Genomic DNA, 15916 nt, shown 5'->3' on the forward strand with positions numbered 1-15916 from the left:
CATGATAAGCAATGAATAAAATGGTGCTGTTCATACTGGTTTTATAGATAAATGGACGTTTAATCGTTTTACAATTTGTGAGACAAGCGATTAAATAGTCATTTCTCTAAAATGAGCATATTGCCCAGATTTGACTACAATTAACTTTTTTATAATTTCTGATGACCAGCCTCTGTTTGCATTTTTGCTTATGAATTATGAGCTAGCTGCAGTCTTAATGAAAAGGCATTTTTTGTCTCATCATTTTTGCCAGTTATCTGTCGAATAACAAGTTGAAGAGTCTACCAGACGGACTTTTTAGCAGCCTTTCCAAGCTGATACATCTGTGAGTGAAATGCTTATTTAACAAAGAAGATAATTGGGTAGAACCAAATGATCATTTTTATCATATTGTTTACAAAGGCACAGCTGTAACAGCTCAAACAGCATGGAGTTTTCCAGCTTGACTTTGTAAATCTGATCATGCAGATTAATAACAGAAAGCTATTTTATGCAGTTGATGTGCTTAATGTTAAGTAATGCTAAGGTACTTGGAGGTTTAAAAGTTGAAGATACATTTCCTTGATTGGCTTCTTGTTTAATTTTTTATAAGGGAAATATATTTCCTGTCATTTTTTCTCAAAAGATGTTGACAGATGTTCTCATGTTCTAGTTGTTCTTCATTATTGTGTTCTTAGCTAGCTTAATATGCTAGGGTCTTCTTGAGCTGGATTTAAAGACATAAGACTTCTTCCTGGGAATATGTGCTAAAGATTCGGTGGAAATAAACTGAAAAGGGGAGGCCACTACACAAGTAATAAGACACTTTTTGAAAGTTTTTCAGCACAAACTGCCAATAATTATTATTCTATGAATCAGTTTAGATGGTAATTCTATCATTAGCAAATTCCTTGTAACTGTGGTGATCTCTTGTAGGGATTTGTCAAACAATGAACTTGGAAATCTGCCACCGCACATCTTCAGAAACATTACAGCGGTAGAATTTCTGTGAGTAAGATTCTTATTGACATTATTGTATTGAAAATTATAGAATGTGGTAAATACAACAGCTTCCTAGATTATGACAACTCTAGTTATAATGTACTTTCTGAAGGCAAACATTAGTTTCCTTTAAAATATTATATATCATATTACTGTATTGGAGGATCAAACTACCCAATAAGTTCGTAATTTGTAACAGGAAATGGATCATAAATCAATTTTCAAATTCAGCTTTAAACAATAGACCTCATGAAGGCACTTGGGAATAAACTTGGGATCGTTCGAGCTTAACCTTGAAACTCTTATTCTCATGTCTGATGTTTTTCTTTGAAGAGTAAGAAATGAAAACTGAGAGCTATTTTATTGGAGAAAGCATTGTCATCGCCTTACCTGAACTATGGTAGTAACCTAAAAAAAGGAAAAAAAAAACAGCTCTGTTAAAGATATCACTTCACAGCGACATATGCGTATGTTAGTCTAAACTTTCCATGGTGCTTTCTTCAGGAAATTGGACTACAATAAAATTGAGAAGCTTCATGAAGATCAGTTCCAGGGCTTGGTAAAGTTGATCGAATTGTAAGTACACTCAGAGTTGAAACCTTTTCCCAAGACGAGTGGATTCGCAAACCATATGCAGCTCTGGCAAGGGGCTAACGCTCAAAACGTCAGCTTTTTTAAATTCTTTACGGAGGCCATTTTACGTTGTGAACTCAGTTGATAACAGCAAAATTACACGATTATTGTAATGTTAACTCTGTCATCGATTAAATGTAATGTGCCACACCCAATTGCAATCATATTATGTTACTGTATTTTATTATTTATCTTTTATTCCTTTCACCTGTTTAAGATATCTCTCGGAGAACAAAATCGAGGCTTTGCCTGACAAAATTTTTAAAGGCGTCAAAAACCTCAAAGCTCTGTGAGTACAGTTAATCACAAATAGAAAAAAAATTAGAATACTTGAAGCAATGGAAAGAGTATAACGGAAGCATTTAAAAACTGAGATTTTAGCTCACAAATTTTAATATCAAGTAAATAAAAATAAGCTGATTAACAAAGTACTGCTGTAGTGATTTATGTTTGACTAAAAGTATGGTCTTTTATGAACATACTTTTAGCAGGCAAGGTTAGATATAAGTAAAACGCGAACACCCATGGTTGAGAGCCAGACAGTTTCAAAGCAGTTCCATGGAAATTTATGAGGAAACAGGCCATTGTGAGACCTTGTCTACTTACTAATTGTGAGTTATTATGCTATTCGTTTCAGAGATATCTTCGGCAATAAGATACAAAACGTTTCCAGCACGACTTTCGCCCATGCCCACGAACTGCAATTTTTGTAAGTGTACGGCAAATGAGAGATTTTCATCTAAGCTAGTAAACTTAGTTGCATAAAATTAATTACAAAGCTGGGCTTTCTTATAAAATATTTAGGGTTCTTGGTTTTTTTCTTTTTTTTTTCGGTTTTTTTTTGTACCTTCTGTTTTTCTTTAACACTAATAAATGAATCTCATTCTTCCAAATACATTTTTTGGAGGAAGCCAAATTAATTTTTTTGGTTTAATCTCTATATAATTCAACATAGTGTTTTTCTGATTTTTTTTCAAAATTGCAGGTTTATGCACTACAACCTGATGGCTGAGCTCCCTAAAGGACTTTTCACCCAGCAGTTGCCGCACATTGTCAGAGTGTAAGACTTCGTCCATAATAAACAATTACTTCAGTCATCCCTCTAAAAAATTGTTTTAATAAGAGTGTATGTTATCAATCAATAAATAATTATTAATTGTTTGCAGATAATTAACCTTTAATGTATCTAGATCACTGAATGCCAATTGTTTTCTATCCGTGTAAGTTTTATTAATATTTCTTCTTTTTTTTTCGAAATCCAGGACTTTGGACACCAACCTGATGTGCTGCCACCTCGATCTTTTCAGGCAGGATGCCGATTGCGAATATTCTTTCAATGACAACTTCGCAAGCTGTCACTCCATGTTCCGTAACCTTGCTCCAAGGAGAAGTCTTTGGGTTGTGGGTCTTCTGTCGCTGTTTGGGTCCATATTTGTTGTTGGGTGGCAGTATTTTTTCCCTGATAATAATATGGTCCAGTCTATCATGTTGGTGAATCTGGGTATATCAGATGGCATCATGGGTATTTACCTTATCATCATAGGTATAAAAGACTTGCAATGGTCAGGGGAATACTACATGCACGACTATGAGTGGCGCACTGGTTGGTTTTGTCATTTCAATGGCGCCATGTCTGTCCTTTCAAGTGAGGTCTCAGTTATGATGATTTCTCTGATTGCATGGGACAGGCTTAAGAACATCGTGTTTCCCTACACTTTTGCAAAAATTACACCAAGGCAGACTCGTATAATGTGTGCAGTCATCTGGATGGTGGGAGGCGTTATGGCATTCCTTCCCTTGTCTGGAATGCACTACTTTGGTGACTGGTATTATGCCAAGAACGTAGTGTGCCTGCCCCTGCAGCTTTCCCCGCAATTACAAGAAGGCTGGGAATACTCCACTTCCATATTTATCGTTTTGAATTTTTCTCTTTTTATCTTCATAATGGTGGCTTACATTGCCATCTTGTTGAAATCATGGTCGTCAAGTAAACAGCTCGGAGCACATGGAACTATTCGTGAAATACGAGCAAGAGCACAAAGTGCCCAGGCAAGAAGAGAAAGAGCACTTGCCAGAAGAGTCTTCTTCATTATTCTGACCGATTTCCTGTGTTGGATACCAATCATTGCTATCGGCATCAAGTCGCACGTCGAGAAAACATTTGATCCGCCTGGTGATCTGGCAGTATGGATTGCAGTGTTCGCTCTGCCGATCAATTCAGCTGTCAACCCATTGCTGTATACGCTTTCTACTCCACAGGTAACAAGTTTATTTTTTATTACTTTTAAATAGGGCATACTGCCATGTTCAAATCTGCTTTCGTGTCAGAGCAGGCTGACAACTTAATGTTGTAACTGTGACGGTTGACATAAAAAAAAAAAAAATGAAAAAGAGTTGATTTTGACCACGTAGACCAACTTAAATATAATAGAGATTATTCAAAAGTCTCACACTAACTATCCCATAAATTTCTGATGTGTAGGTGCAAGCTATACTGAAACCAAAACTGAGGAAGCTGTGGTCCAATGTTCGATCTTTTTTCAACAGAGGACAAAATGAAGACGGTACAGTTTTATGTTCCATTTTAGAATACTATGATAACAATAATGGTGTTCCACACCTCGACATAAACAAACTTTAAAGTTTAACAATTTTTGTACGAGTTTTCGAATTTTTTTTTGCGTCTAAGGCTTTAGAAAGGGATAAGAGTGAAAATGTTTTCAAATGGTAAAAACTGCGGTATTTTTTTATTTTATATTTTGATTAACTGAGCAAATTATTAAAATGAGCAAAATGGGATTGTAATGAAGAACACGAGAAGCTAAAGCACAAACAGGCAAGAAAAGCAATCAAGGGAGTGACTCTGAATTCAAGGGTGGAAATAGGGGCAGAGCAAGTTTCATGTGGGGGAGGGGGAGGGGGCTTCGCTGGTAGAAATCCTTATTTCAGTTCAATTTAGTTCGATTTACGGAGATTGGTATCCCCAAAACCATGTTCTAGGAATGTTGAAACAAATTGATGCCATTTACCAAACCCATTTTAATAAAAATATGAGCGGACATTTGTAAGTTACTATCAAAATATAAAGCGATAATTTTCTGTCTTCAGTTTCAACGTTAGGTTAAAATATGACTTGTAGAATGTTTTTCATTGTAATAACTGTTTGGAAAAGCCTGACAGTGACTTATTCTCTGAAGAGATCAAGACAGATTTATTGTTGTTGTTTTATGAAATAGAAGCAGAAAATGATCAGCAGGGACATTTTGGAAATGGAGGTGCACATGCTAACAACGAGGAGGGTAAAGATATAGTTCTTCTCAATTTAATTACATTCGAAATATCCCCTGTCTTCTTCAGCAACCTTTTTCATTGTCACTTATCTATACTTTCTTCTCTTCCCTTTTATAATCTTGTTTTTATTTTCGCCTATTTTTTTGCCCATAGGAGAACATATTGAAATGCAAGAAATAGAATACCACGAAATCCCAGTAGAGGAAGTCCCTGAATTTCCTGATCTGCAACTAGGTCAGTACTCCGTCTGTGTACTTATATTCAAACAGCACTTTGCAAAAAAAGTAACGTGATACCGATGTTGATGGTTATGCCGGGATTGACTTTGTAGCAGTCAACTTCCTTGGCAGGTATATTTAGCCTAATTAACTAAATCTACCAGAATATTTGCAAATTCAATTTGAAATACCTAGAGCGAAACCACGGCATTCCCTTCCTGCTCTGATACATTCTTTATGTGCGTTTTATGAGAGAAAAGATTGACAAAGGGTTTTTCCACCTGACATAAATGTGATGAGCGTTGGTGTTATCACCTTTGGTTGATAACAGCATGGAGAACACCAAGTTCACCTAGCTTTATATTTTTCTTTAGATAACACTAAAAATTCTGGTGACAGTCTTCCTAAGAACTTTCTACCCCCCTACCCTTGAGATCCCCTCCCTTTCACCTTAGTAACCTGCATAGTGTACCCTTCGTACCCACATACGACACAGCCGTAGTAAACGAATGATACGTCTAGATTGATAATTATTATACATTGCTGTCACCATCTGTCTTCTCATTGGCTAAATGCCTACAGTTAACTCTGGGAAACAGCACAACCTACAGATTATTCACTAATCTGTACCTACAGATTAGTGAATAATCTGTAGGTTGCGTGCGCAATGTATGATTTCCGATGGAGCAATGTTAAGTTCACGGACAGCGAAGTAAGAATGGCTTCTAGACTCGCATCATCGACCCAGCGAGAAATTGAGAAATTACTTGAAGATAAAGATTCGGAAAATACTAAAAGATCGACAAAAGTGGCGAATGTATAATAAAACAATTATTGGATGAGGTTTTTGTGATATCCGGAATAATCAAGTTCTTGGTTAGTGTTATCAACCTCAGCCTTCGGCTTCGGCTAATAACACTTATCTCTACCTTTATTATTCCGGATATCATAAAAACCTCATCCAATAATTGTTTATAACAATTCTGTTTTGAGTTTTTGGTTTTAGTATATGATAAATAACTCTAACTTAAAAATATCCCTTAACTTTGTCGACAGGTATGGAAGAAGCCTGTAGAGGGGATGAAAGTGCATCTTCCTCAGGTATTATTACTTGTTACTTGGAATAAAACTCACAATCTTGCAGATGTAAATATAGGCTGTGTAACATAACAAGTTTGTATCCATCGAGAACTCAGCTAATTCATCGCGATTTCTAGAGCTTTGGTGCAAACTTTTTACGCTTGCACGTGTCCAGTTCTGAATGTAAAGCTAACAGTAAACTTGAACAAAAGTATGTACGGTCTTCTTTTTATTAACTGGACTACTTAGAAATATACTCATCAATCAATAAATAGTAGAATACATATATCTTATTAGACGTTTTGTTGTGTAGTATAGTTGGTATTTAAACGGTTGTGTCTTATTTTGACGAGCCCGTAGGGCGAGTCAAAATATAAATAACGAGTAAAAATACTCAGCGATACGACATACCAAAACGTCTAATATGTTATTTATAATCCAACACGCCAAATTTCTATTTCAGTGCGGGCGAACTTTGGGGATATTTGTTTACGGGGAGTGGGTGACAGAAGTATGCCTAGCGGAACGGAATTGGCGCTTTTTCGTTTTGCAGTTTCTATTCTCTTCAACAAATGCTGAAATATCATTGTCGTCTAACTGCTTTTCTTCGTTCGACTTATCTAATAAACTTGAATCAATATTTGCTAGCTATTCCGACTCTTCGTCGTCAGAAAAATGAATTAAATTGTAACTTCAATCCAATTCGTCGCTTGCGCGATTCGAGAAAACCTGTCTAACCGGTTCTCTGAAATACGAATACCGCGTGATATTTGTATTCGTCTAGGGCGTTATATCTATTCTACGGAGTGTAGTTGGATAATAAACAACAATATTACCGCATGCATAATTCATTAGTATAGTAATATATTTATGTAGAAAACACGAGCCAAAAGCATCATGTGATGGTTTACTCTACTTGTTCCTTGAAACAGATTATGACGATGATTTTGACATCCGATCAGCCACTAAAAAGACTGTGAAAGGTATAAGGCCATTTTAATTTTCATTCATTTTGAAGGAGAGTATTCTATTTTACAGAACATTAAATTAAGGAATGCTATGTACCACCCAAAGTATCGACTGGTACTACCAAGCTGGTGCATGGAATCTTTAACTGTACTGTTTCTTTTTCCGTCATACAAACAAGATCGGTATTCCGTATTATTAACCTCATAATCACCAATCAAATCACAGATTCTAAGTCTGTCTTATGAATGAGTTCATGCGAGTAGGTTGGTATTTCCTTCCTTTCCTACTGAACCTTACGGATCAGCGCAATCAAAAAACCTCATTGGCAAGTTTGCGGTTGTCAGAGAAAATTGCCAGTTAAACTGACGAGGTAAAGGAAATTGCACAAAACTAGTAGCATGTATGTCAAAGGTGCTCGTAAATAAATGTCTTCTTAGGAAATGAGCAACACTTGGTTAAAACCTTCAAAGGATCCATTTCAGTGTGGCTGAATTAAAGTAAAATAATAGCCCATTTACGAACTACCCTTAGCCTCATTTTTAAAACGAGTCCTCGTGCTCAACCATTTTTGTGAAAATGAGTTTAATTTGCATGTGAATGGAAGCTTATTATCATATGAAAGGTTAGCACGAGGACTCGTTTTGAAAATGAGGCCAAGGGTAATTTGCAAATGGTCTATTGTATGAGTATGTTGTAAAATCTGAGGCTCGTCAGTGCGTGTTGCATAGACCTGTTCTTGCTATCGTAACAAATTACCTTATATTGGTACGTAGTTATGTTTATATCTACCTGTTAGCAAGACTCGAGTAAGTTGAGTAATTAACTTTTGAGCCTCTACGAAACAACCAACATTTTAGTCAAATGAAAGGTGCTCTTTACATTGCTGCAGTTACTGTTCACCATGGAGAAAGCCAGTACCGACGAAGAAGACAAAAAGAAGGTAATTAATTGTTCACTATTTATGTAAGTAGGAGTGTCTACAGACCAACACAAGTCTCTGATGTTGATAACTTACCTAGTTCTATGAAAGTGCTAGTTTACATTGAATTAAATACCCTTTTTTATGACGGACAGGAGTTGTAGGTGTAACCTATAGCTACTGATGCAACATTCAAAATATATCGCGATTATAAGGCGTTTTAAAGCACTATTTAAGCAATAGTGAAAATCAGACCTGAAAAAAATTCAGGCCTGTACGGGATTCGAACCACTGACCTCTGCGATACTAGTGCAGCGCTCTACCAATTGAGCTAATAAGCCAACTGGGAGCAGGCCATAAAATTAATTCGACATAAACCCGTAAGATGATAAATCAAACAACAAACATATGAAATACATATATATGAACTGCGGTTATGAAACGTATATGTGCACGATCCTTCGCAGTAAAGCGAGTGCTTTACTGCGAAGGATCGTGCACATATACGTTTCATAACCCCAGTTCATATATATGTATTTCATATGTTTGTTGTTTGATAAGGCGTTTTATCGGTAGAACCCTGATTTACACGATATAAAGAAACTGTTAGAAAAAAAATTCTGAGGGAAAGCTAACACCAGCTCGGTCTTTAATTATTTTTTATTATTTTTACTTTTTTTTGTCAACGCTTTGAAAATGTTAACGGGGCAGTTACAAGTAGGTCAAGGGTATGCACTTATCGCACTTATCCCGCAGGACGAGAGGTAACAGAGACAAAAGTTATGAAGAAAATTGGTGGTCCTTCAACAAAATTTTAAGAAGTGATAGTAGTTAATAGCTGAATGTTGAAACACCCTCTAAAACTGATGTTATGCTCTGGTGCCCCACCCAGAGTTCTCGATAATTTCAGCGAGTGTAAGAAATCAAATGTAAATAATTCCATTATTGTAATCTATTTTAAACATATTGATGCAGTTCAAGAAGGAAAAATTAAGCCTGAGCCTGGAAAACCCACTAGCGAAAGTAAAACACAATGAATTGATTTCTTGAACTCCTAATTGTTTAACATATGTCGCCTTTACTCTCGCTAACAGTGCATGCTGTTTATGAACTTGGCATCTGGCTAACTGGGCCAATTTGCTTACCTAAAAGCGGGCAATGAGTTTTCTATGTAGACCGCTTCATATCTTTATTTGGCAGGAATTGTGTTAGCCTACACAGTGACTGTGAGAGTCCATATGACATTATGACATAAGTCCAAAACATAACCTTGAAGCATTCATACTTTATTCTAACTTTGCTTTCATACAGCTGGCGAATCTAAGGAGCAGGTGGGAAGCGAAGAGATTGCAGGGCCCAGTGACAAAGGTAAAGGAGAGAAAAGGATTTTTGAATGGTCTCTCAAGGGTATGAGCCACTTTCTAGGCTATCGAAGCCTCACTTTTACTTACGTAGTCACTGGAAAAAATTCTATTGGAGATATTGGTTAAAGATTAATGACTTTTTAGAAACGCTTAACTAAAACAAAATATTACTGTGTAATATTGTACTATTCTATCAAATGAATCATTCTCTGAAGAAGCTTAAAAAAGAAGTTTCTAACTGACTATCTCTGCAAGCAGAAGTGTCTAACACCGATGGACCGTTCTGATGTTCAAAATTGTCTAGTTCCTTTAACGTACTATTTTATTTGGAATTAATTATTATGGTGGATCTACCGACAGAAAACAGAAGTGACTGAAGGCAAGGGTACTTGCAAGAGCTCTTCTTAAATGATGGACGGTCATCGTCATTGTAACTTACACCTGTTGATACAACAGCTGAAATATATAGCAATTATGGCTGGTCTAAATGAGCACAATACCTTACTATTCATACCATCTGAATACCTTCGATATAAAGTAGTTCTAGAAAAACGAGTGTTGCATTTATTTGCACCTTCATTGAAAGTTTTTCATGATATTAATGACTAACTACATGTATGCCAGTTTGTTAGTTGTTAATTTGATAGCGGGCAGTGGGCCGGGTCATCTATAAACACTCTAGTAACTAGTTGAAGACATGTGTTAGCCTACGCAGTGACAGTGACAACAGTTCTCAATGAAATCCTATACAACTTTATAACAACTTTACTTTCACACAGCTTGTGCATGTGAGGAGCAGGTGGAGAAAGAAGATATTCCAGATCCTAGCGACAAAGGTAAAGGAGAGAATAGTTTTGATAAGTCATTCGAGATGCCAAGGCACCCTGTTAATTGTTGAAGAATCTCTTTTATCCTATAAGTCACTGGAAAAGCTAGAGTGGAGAATTTTTCAAACACATTCGTAAAACTAAAGAATTGTTTCAAGATTGGGTAACACAAGACTGAACGACTGAGGGCTCATGTCCTTTTCATCAAATAAAGAAATTTCTTGAAAGGAGTTTAAGAAGAAAAGAAGGTAATAGTTGACCACTTATGTAAAGGTTTTGAAGGTTCTAATTAGACCTAAATAATTGAATTAGCACAATCTATTCTAAATCTATTTGCGCAGGTCAAGATGGAGAAAGTAAACTTGAGCCTAAAGAACCAACTGGGAAAGGTAAAAAAATTAATCGCTTTTCAGGAACTTTTCACTGTCCAACATATCTTGCATTTATTTCCGTATACAGGACAGACTTTTTCGCAACTTAACATCCAGCTGAGCCAATTTTCTAGCTTGATAGCGGGCATTGTGCCAGATGTATATCAAGGCTTCCGTATCTATATGAAGGCATTTGTGTTAGCCAACGCAGTGACAATGACTGTAATTCTCGATGAAATCCTTAAAGGAACTCATAATTCATTCTAATGAACAACTTTGCTTTCGCGCAGCTGGTGAATCTGAGGAGCAGATGGAGAGTGAAGAGATTCCAGTGTCTAGTGACCAAGGTAAAAGAGAGAGAGAGAGAGAGAGAGAGAGAGAGAGAGAGAGAGAGAGAGAGAGAGAGAGAGAGAGAGAGAGAGAGAGTGGTTCTTGATTAGTCCTTAGGAGGTTAAGGCGCTATCTTAATATTAGGGAGTTTAAGCTAATCACTACGGATGACGCTGCTACGGCTATTGTGGTCGACGAGGCTTGGGGAGAGTACGTCGCCGTAGCCTGCCAAAATTCAACTTTAAGCAACGCGAACTACAAACCTAGTACGGCTGAGAAGTTTAAAACCAATAAATTAAGCGTCTTCGCGGTTGTTTTTGCACGTCTAAAAACTCAAAATGACTTCGTTGAAAGGGGCGAGGGATTCCAAAGTTTGGAAAAAAAATTGTAAGCGATCCTGTGCACAGTGAATGAGTGAATTAAAATATTTAAGCTTACGTGTTGTAAAATTTCCAGTTTGGAGCTTATAAACACCAAAGCAAAGTTTCTACACGGTCCCTCATAACCCTCGTCATTCCTCGGCTTCAGCTATTTGAATTTCAAGTAGTCTGTGAGGTTTGAAAAGGAAAAGTTAGACTTTCTACCCACGCATTTCACCTTGCGTTCGCTGCGTTCTCCATGTACACACTGCTTCGATCCTTCGACAAACCCGGCGGAAAAAATAAAGGCAGATTCACTCGGTAAGGGACAGCAAGCTTGATAAATATTCCCGATAAGCTATTTTTAAAGATGTTAAGTGTATTTCAATTGTTAAAATTGCTCAGGAGAGTGTATAAAGCGAAGAAAGAAGCGAGATAAGTTCACGTACCACAGATTACGCCGAAACCTTCCCACTCGCGTAGAAGGATGTCCCGCTACGGCTGGATGGGAACCACTGACATGCGCAATGACTCGTTTCTGGACAATTTTACTTCCGGTAGCCGTAGCAGCGCCAGCCGTAGTGATTTGCTTAAACTCCCTATTATCGAATATTCAGGTTATGTGCTGTCCCTTGTGATCCACCCATAATTCTCACTCACTTTGCAATATTACAAGTATTCAAATAAACGTAATTCAATAAGTACAATTTCTCTTTCAATCGAACTCGTGCAGGTCAAGAAGGTGAAAGTAAGCCTGAACACAAAAGGCCAACTGAGGAAGGTAAAGACAATGAGATGCTTTTTAGAAACACATTTTAATACGCTGTATAACGTGTGTTATGAGCTTCACAAGGTAATTGGGTCAATTTTCTGGCTTAATAGCAGGCCATGGGCCGGGTTTGTTCTGCAGACCACTTATTTACATTCATTTGCCAGCGCACAGAAGAACCGTGACAGTAATTATTTAAACTTGTAATTGATAACTTTCCTTTCACACAGCTGGTGAGTCTGAGGAGCAAGTAACAAGAGAAGAGATCCCAGTGCCCAGTGACAAAGGTAAAGGTGATTGCGGTTTTGATTAGGTATTTAAGATATTAAAAAATTTTGTGAGTTCTTGAAGCATCTTTTTTAAAATGGTAATAACTGGATAAATTCTGGTGGAAAAATTGGTCAAAGGTCTAATAATTATTTAAGAAACTTAAATTGAGACAATATTGTACGACTGAGTACTAAAGTAACTTTTTTCTATTACATCATTTTTGAAGATGAAGAAGAAGAGAATGCGCCTGAGCCTAACATGGACGTCGCAGAGAAAGGTAACTCTCCTTATAAATTAACCACCATGTACTAATTGTGGTCTACACAATGCTTCATAAGGTGACGTACAATAAATAAAAAACTGCTAGGTGGCTATTGGGCTGCACTGAGGAGTTCTCTCGTTCTATATGGTTATAAGTTCATACTTGCGTGTGGTCCTTAATTTACTAACCAGCTTACTGATTGACAATCTGGTCAACTGACTAACTGGCTAGCTGACCGATAAGCTGTGAGATTAAATTAACTAGCTGAGCTGTAGCTGAGTGACAAAGGCTGGCTATATGGCAGATTGTCCGCCTGACCAGTGGGCATGGTTATAGACTAACTGATTTATATTATGGCTTCCTGGACCAAGGTGCTTATTATACCGATTAACTTACTGCCGGCTTGGTAGATCAAGCAACCAACTGGTTTTGTTTTCAATAATTAGTGTGCTTTTTCCCTTTGTCTCAGACATTTAACAAGAGCCAAAAGCATTACCATTAGTATGGACACCTCGATGGCTACAGAATAATTAAAAGATTCAAGGAAAAAGAAAAATAGTTCTTGAGTAGGAATCTACATATACTGTCTGTGGCAATATCTCAGTCAGAAAATCTGTTTTTAATTTCTTTTTCTTTAATCAGTTTAATGTTTACATTAGTTAACTAGTAAGCTTGTTGTCTGATATCTTCCTGATATGGTTACATAGGTAGGATATCTAATTAGGCGTATAGAGGCAGTCTATCTTCGGTTCGTTTTGTTGTGTTTGTTTTTTGTTTGTTTGTATTTTGTGTTTGTTTCTTTTTGTTAATTGGAACATTTTGCAATGTATATTTTCTGTTTGATTTTCTGTTACGTTTTTTGTCACTTGTAACATGTATGTCCACCTAATATTCAAGTCTATTACTCTTAGCATGTTTCTATAGACCATAGTTCTTAGACCACATTCAAACCTAATGGATAAAGGGAAACACAACGATATCAACGGTGCAGCCAGCCTAAAATCCTGTACAGCTGGTTCTACAATTTGTCTTTCGCCTGTTTGACTCTTAAAACATAACTCTTGCTAATTTTGAAACAAAATTTGAAATTTCTCATGGTACGGGTCTGCAACAAGTCGAAAAGCTGGCTACGCTCCCAATATAATAAGACATTTCAGTCTGCATGCTGATCTATCCATTGAAGTTATACCCTATTATCAGTAATAATATAGCTGAGTAAATATTTTGGTTAGAAATGCTCCACCGGTTTTAGAACTAATGTTTGGCTCATTACCATGGTAATTTTTTAGCTTGTTCAGAGCTTGTTCTCAGTTTAAAAGGGATTCGATGACCTGATTACTTTCCTTCTACACTTCTATCTCAGTTTTTCCCAAAACTGCGATTTCATAATAGGACATAAATCATGATAGCTGACCGAAGCAAATGTTTAATTAGCGCTTAAATGAACTTTCGAAAGTTCAGTTTCAATGGTATCTCTAGTTTAGAAAACAGACAAGCAAATATTGAACAAACACCTAGAATATAATTGGGGGAAATCCGTTAAATCAATTATCAGAAATTTTAGCGGCAGTATAACAATGATCTAAAAGCTCATTTTAAGAATGTTTTTTTACTCGTTTTAGAGTATCAGTGGCCCTATAATTGCTTTTCATTGGAAAGGAAAAGGAAAAAGCATCTATGACAAGAACAACCCAGACACATGTACGGGTCAAGACTATCTCAGAATTTTACTTCTCTCTTTTCCGAATTTTTCTGCTTGATACCAAACTTAGATCATTACATGTAATATTGAAAAGAACAAAAAGGGTTATTAATGGAATCACAATAATAGAAGATCAACGCGCTTTAATAAGAATTATCAGAAGTTTTTCTAAATTTTTCTGCTTGATACCAAATTGAGATCAGTACATCTAATATTGAAAGAATACAAACAGGCTGATGATGCGATCACGATAGTAAAACATCAACGCGCTCTATAAGAATTATCAGAGATTTATCAGTAAAACAAAGATTTAGATAGCTCATATCTAGAATTTTGTTTAACTCGTTTAAGAGTAATTCGCTCTCAGATTGCGTTTTAATCGTTGAGAACGATGAAACATCTAACATTTGACAAGAAAGACTTAGACAAGTGTACCGGTCAAAACATCATTCACAACATATTTGGTAGCAGGCTGCTAATCTAAATAGTTCATTACTTACAGATTACGTGTCAAACTGTTTCATTTCACAAGTATCTTTAGTTAAAAATTACAAACTAAGGTAAAAATGCAGAATAATTGAAAAACTTACTGGTAAAGACGTTACTTATGAAAGATTTGGTAGATAAAAAATGATCTAAGTAGCTAATTTCTTGAATTTTTGTAACTCTCATGAGAACATTATGGTAGTTAAAGGTAGAGTGACGTCATTTCTGCAATGTTTCGACGTTTGTCATGAGCGCAGATTATAAAAAAAAAAAAAAAAAAAAAAAAATAGAAAGATGTTTGGGTAACGAGTAACAACAGCAATTTGAATAGTTCATTCCCACAACTGGCATGAGAGAGTTATACGCCATTTAAATTAAATTAAACTAAATGAATAAAACCGATGAAAGTAGACAAAAAAGGAAGAGAAAAACAGGAAAATATAACGGGTAAGACGTCGGTTATTACAGATTTTTTTATAGAATACAAATGATCTAAATAGCTCATTTTTAGAAGTTTTATAACTCGTTTACGAATATTATAATCATTGGGAGTTGCAGTGACGTCTGTCACTTTTTTAACATTATTCGTCATTATTATTGATTTGGTATTATTTGATTTTAACCATAACACAAAAAAAAAAAAAAAAGAGAGAAAAAAGGTCTTTGGATACCACAAAAATAGGTGTTTGGTAGCGTTTTGAAGTCTAATTTTGTAGTTCATTTTTAAAATTTTTTTAACTCATATCGAGAATTCTAGTTCATTGTATTATGTGGTATTCAAACTGTTTGAAAGCTTTGTTCAAACGTGTTCATCAAACACGACTAGTTTACTGTAAGAATATCTTTGAAGCAAAAGTGGCATTTAGAGGAAAATGACACCAAGTTAAGATTTATTGTAAAACGAAGCCTTCAATAAAACATCTGAAAGACCTTACACATGAGTCCGTTCATGGTTTACCCTTTCGGAAGTTTCGAAGTCTCGCTTCAATTTCATCCACAGTATGGATTATGTGTAACAATGGTCTGTCTTAAAGTGAACTGATACAAAAATGATTTCTGTATCGCTTGTTCTAAGCGAGCCTTGA

The 15916-nt window shown here is 36.1% G+C and overlaps 1 protein-coding gene across 1 annotated transcript; it reads left to right on the top strand.

Moving 5' to 3' along the window:
* Positions 1 to 1031: 1031 nt before the first annotated feature.
* Positions 1032 to 15765, top strand: LOC148739724 (uncharacterized). The gene is made up of 21 exons (XM_088749554.1): positions 1032 to 1036; positions 1486 to 1557; positions 1832 to 1903; positions 2252 to 2323; positions 2600 to 2674; positions 2877 to 3873; positions 4097 to 4178; positions 4851 to 4913; positions 5059 to 5139; positions 6180 to 6224; positions 7136 to 7186; positions 8062 to 8112; positions 9067 to 9114; positions 9403 to 9459; positions 10235 to 10291; positions 10624 to 10671; positions 10944 to 11000; positions 12076 to 12123; positions 12342 to 12398; positions 12608 to 12658; positions 13113 to 15765. The coding sequence occupies exons 1-21, from the start codon at positions 1032 to 1034 to the stop codon at positions 13118 to 13120; spliced, it is 2097 nt and encodes a 698-aa protein (XP_088605680.1). The 3' UTR covers positions 13121 to 15765.
* Positions 15766 to 15916: the final 151 nt, after the last annotated feature.

The sequence above is a fragment of the Stylophora pistillata genome, chromosome 2 (assembly GCF_964205215.1).
Source record: "Stylophora pistillata chromosome 2, jaStyPist1.2, whole genome shotgun sequence".
Classification (NCBI taxonomy): Eukaryota; Metazoa; Cnidaria; class Anthozoa; order Scleractinia; family Pocilloporidae; genus Stylophora; species Stylophora pistillata.